We start from the raw sequence: 2,514 nt of genomic DNA on the forward strand, positions 1-2,514 counted from the left end.
GTGTGTGTGTGTGTGTGTGTGTGTGTGTGTGTGTGTGTGTGTGTGTGTGCGTGTGTGTGTGTGTGTACAGACATATAGTCAGGTGAAGAAAACTGTTTAAAATGGTAGACATCGACTTACTATTCCGTAATTTGCTATACAACTCTCATATGCCACCAGATCCATATCTAAGAGAGAGAAAAAAAAAGGATATTCATTTCGTTCATTTAATCTCAAATACAAACGACAAGTTTAATGGGTCGCATGGACTTAAACCATGTCGGTAAAATATAAACATGATGGTAAGAAAAATTGGAAGACAACACTAGGAATGAATTGGAAATTTTAGAAATTTCCTGAGGGCGGGACAGTATTATCTCTGTGTCCACTACCATGTAGCTCTCATCTGTTTATGCTATGCACGTGTTGCTGGAGCATTTCATTGTTTGGCATATGACACACTAACATACATGCGATATTCTTACGATTGCTCATTTACATATCTGCAAACACGGAAATATCATCCAGTCTACTCTTAAGTAGTTGGTGTTAGGAAGGGTATCCTATTGTAGATACCATGCCAAAGCTGACATAGGAAATGGTGGTTCTATATCTGACTCCTCTGTTCTTGTCAAACCATCCAGTCATGCTAGCATAGATAAAAAGGATAATGATAATGATGATGATGATGATGATGATGATACATACATGTACATGCATGTAAATACAAACACATACACACACATATATATATGCACAAACAAATGCATACACATACACGCACACACACTCTCCCTCCCTCCCTCTCCCTCTCTCTTTCTCTCTAAGTAAATATGTCTGCATATATATATATATATATATATATATATATATATATATATATATATAGAGAGAGAGAGAGAGAGAGAGAGAGAGAGACTTAAAGAATTTCAAGCACTTATAAATGGACTTGATTTAAACGTTCAATTCACGATGAAATATAGCCATCAACACCTTCCCTTCCTCGACATCCTCATTAAGAAATCTAACAACGTAATAGAAACAGATCTATACTATAAGCCCACGGACTCCAAGCAATATCTATCGTTCAACTCATGCCACCCCAGACACACCAGAATAAATACCTCCTTCAATCTAGCAAAAAGGATCCGTACTATAGTTTCTAATACAAGCACCAGGGGCACACGACTACATGAACTAAAGGATACATTAATCACCAGGAACTACCCGCCTTCACTAATTAACATATGCTTTCAACGTGCCCTACAACTCAACATCCACGAATTCATACATCCCCATTAAAGAAGGATTTACAAACAAAAGCTCTACCATACATCTCCACACACAACCCTCTTAACCATGAAGCCTTCGATACCATCCTTCGAAACATTCCCCTGCTAAAAACGGACCCCAGAATGAACTTAATCCTCCAAACACACACCATCATAAAGCGCAAGAGACAACCCAAATCTATGGAAAGTCTCTTAAAACAAGCCCGTATATGCTCAACAACACTGAAGCCGTTAGTAAGAAAATGCGGAAGACCCAAGTGTGGGAAATGCGTCAATTTAATTGAGGGATCAGAGTTCTTCTTCAAACAGAGACAACGTTTCACAGTGAAAAGCAGCTTTGCTCGTGCTTCGGAGAACCTGATATACGCACTAACCTGCTCTGGATGTTAAGAGCAATACATAGGCCAAACAAAAAAACAGTTTACGTCAAAGGATGGCTCTGCACAGGTCCCAGATCAAAATTCCGAAAAACATAAAAATAGCATTCAGCCAACACATCGACATTTGCACCAATAACAAAAATCCAAGCTTCAGAAATTTTACCCTTTTTGAACGCATCTACAACAAATGACACATCCACCATGACTTTAGAATAACACACACGCAAATATTAAAAATGATACATTCAGAAGAGATACCCAAGAATTCATTTAAAACAGTCCTAATCACTACTATAATCCATGAGCCACTTTTAGATTACTTGACCATTTAACATCCTACTACTATCATACCACCCCACATTCTTTTATTATTCTTTCTCTTCTCCTCCTTCCCCTTTCTCTTCATCTTTTTCTTCCTCTCCGCCACATCCTTCCTTATTTTACCACTACTGCTGTTTAGAATAACACCCACGGAAATATTAAAAACATTCAAAAGAGATGTCTCAAGAATTCAATCACCACTACCATCCACAACAAGTCACTTTCAGAGCACTTGACCATTTAACATCCTACTACTATAATACCACTCCCGCATTCTTTTCTTCTTCTTCTTCTTCTTCTTCTTCTTCTTCTTCTTCTTCTTCTTCTTCTTCTTCTTCTTCTTCTTCTCTGCCAAGTATTCAGTACGACCTCGAACCCACAAGAGTAAATAAGAGAGACAGAGACAGGCAGAAACAAAGAAAATGTCCCTTGTATTTGGATACTATGCAAATGTTCATTTAAAAAACTTTTCATTTAATTTTTCCAAAATTTAATTGATTTCCATACTTAGAGCTGGAAAAGTCTCAATGACTGAAACCGGT

The 2,514-nt window shown here is 37.6% G+C and overlaps 1 protein-coding gene across 3 annotated transcripts in view; it reads right to left on the bottom strand.

Annotated features, from left to right (window-relative positions):
• The window catches only part of LOC106883921 (breakpoint cluster region protein), a 22,811-nt gene that overhangs the window by 19,530 nt on the left and 767 nt on the right, over positions 1 to 2,514 (bottom strand). For all 3 annotated transcript variants that reach the window (XR_008264448.1, XM_014935062.2, XM_014935061.2), the window contains exon 2: positions 121 to 167. Coding sequence is in view for 2 of the 3 variants with exons in the window: in XM_014935062.2 (XP_014790548.1) it covers positions 121 to 167 (47 nt within the window). In the remaining variant the exon portion in view is untranslated. The remainder of the gene's footprint in view (positions 1 to 120; positions 168 to 2,514) is intronic.

The sequence above is a fragment of the Octopus bimaculoides genome, chromosome 6 (genome assembly GCF_001194135.2).
Source record: "Octopus bimaculoides isolate UCB-OBI-ISO-001 chromosome 6, ASM119413v2, whole genome shotgun sequence".
Taxonomy (NCBI): Eukaryota; Metazoa; Mollusca; class Cephalopoda; order Octopoda; family Octopodidae; genus Octopus; species Octopus bimaculoides.